At 39.8% G+C, this 1,884-nt stretch overlaps 1 protein-coding gene across 1 annotated transcript in view; it reads right to left on the minus strand.

Moving 5' to 3' along the window:
• Positions 1–858: 858 nt before the first annotated feature.
• The window catches only part of si:dkey-32m20.1 (transmembrane protein 236), a 4,170-nt gene continuing 3,144 nt past the window's right edge, over positions 859–1,884 (minus strand). Inside the window, exon 4 of the mRNA XM_034886729.1 lies at positions 859–1,845. Within this exon, the coding sequence (XP_034742620.1) occupies positions 1,205–1,845 (641 nt within the window). The 3' untranslated portion in view covers positions 859–1,204. The remainder of the gene's footprint in view (positions 1,846–1,884) is intronic.

Below are 1,884 nucleotides of genomic sequence, written 5' to 3' on the forward strand. Positions count from 1 at the left end.
ACACACACACACACACACACACACACACACACACACACACACACACACACACAGACACACACACACACACACACACTGCAGGCAAAAGACAAGGATTAAATGCTAATTTGCAACAGTCAAGGACACAGCAATTGAGTTAGAAGAGGCAAGGCGAGATAAAAAGATGATAGAGTATATCCATCTGCTGGTTCAGCAACAGGTGCATACATGCTGAAGATGAAAACTGCAACTGAACTGTTTTTGTGGTTGTCTCAGATCAAACAAATTTGTCGAGGTAGCTGGTAAAATTAAAAAAACGTAAACTGATTTAGTCATTTGCTAAGTTTTTGTATTCTAATAAGCGCCTCGGGAAAGATATTGACTTACATTTTTCTTATTTAACTCATTGTTAAACAATATCATACATAAGGTAGGCCACCTTAAATTAATGAAGTGAAATAAAATGGTCATTTAGTCAGAAGGAAGGCTAGGGTGAGTTTTTTATACATTATTTAAAATAAGGAGATGTTTTAATTTGTTATGATAAAATATTTAGCCTATGTTAAACGAAACATAAGCTGTTTTTTAAGTAACAATACCTAATTAACTATTAATTTATATAGCACTTATTTATAATGAAATATTTATCAATAAAAGGATCACCCCACATTCATTCAAGGATTACCGCCACTGCTGTAAAGTCAGTCGATAATTCTCTGTTGACACATTATAGTTTAGTAAATAAAAATATTGTCAAAATGTTTACACAGAGGTTATTTATTTAACATAGTTAATGTTGGAAATGGTTTAGAAACTTTTGTATACAAGAAACAAGTTTTTTCTCATTACTTTTTGTAGTATGTTAACAAATATGGTACAGATAAAAAAAAATGTAGGAGGTAAATATAAAATGAAGTATTAATAAATACATTTGGATTCAAATGTCTCAACGAGAAAATCACAACTAGCTTACTGTACACTTCACATACACACCTTTTGTTTGAAGTAAAGAATCTTTTGTTTTTACATTTTGATTTGGACGAATGGCCTCGTGATAGATTTGCAGCCATTACATTTCAAATTGTGTTCTTCTCGATCATCAGTACCAGCTCCAGGTCAGCTCCACGTTTCTCTGGTGCTGCTCCCTACTCAAAAATAAACCGAAAGTTCTACAGTCCACAATCAAAGTGGATCTTTCATAAACAACATAATGCGCCACTCCTCCTCAAAACATGCTCTGCCTACTGAAAATCCTCAACCTAGTCAGAAATGTAAAGTAGATAAATGTCAGGCTCACCAGCACATTTTTCAATGGGTACAATACAGGAGTTACATAACCAAACACAACAATCAGAGCGACCCGAATGATGAAGAAAGGAAGGTCCTGCAGAGCAACTCCAGCAGAAGACAATAACGGATTGTGAGGAGTGATGACCATGCGGAGAGTAGACATGAAGGAGAGGATGTAGATAGGAAACACCCAGGCTGAGTAGTAGACTGACGGCTCTCCTGCCACTCTTACCATCTCCACAGTGTCGAACCAGAACAGAAAACTATCCACAAACACCTCTGACCTTCCGTCCCTCCTCAACAAGGAGCCCAGAGAACCCGAGTAGGATCGTTGGCGGGACGATGAGGAGTACAGGTAGGCAGTGCCAGGTGCTCGTGAGCTGAGTGTTGAGCGGCTGGGTGAGCCAGCGAGGTCCTGCCATCTGCCTGGGGTGCTGCCATTCCTGGTCTCTGGGTGGCCCTGGGTCGAACCATTCTGGCCTTCATCAGGATGCAGCTGGCCTGTCACGGTGGTCACCTGTTCCAGGTAGGTGAGGACGGGGCCTGGCATGTCAAAGTCAGAATCCAGGTTGTCTGCTGCAAAGGAGCACACACAACATCAACTGTTACATTACA

The sequence above is a fragment of the Etheostoma cragini genome, chromosome 12 (genome assembly GCF_013103735.1).
Source record: "Etheostoma cragini isolate CJK2018 chromosome 12, CSU_Ecrag_1.0, whole genome shotgun sequence".
Taxonomy (NCBI): domain Eukaryota; kingdom Metazoa; phylum Chordata; class Actinopteri; order Perciformes; family Percidae; genus Etheostoma; species Etheostoma cragini.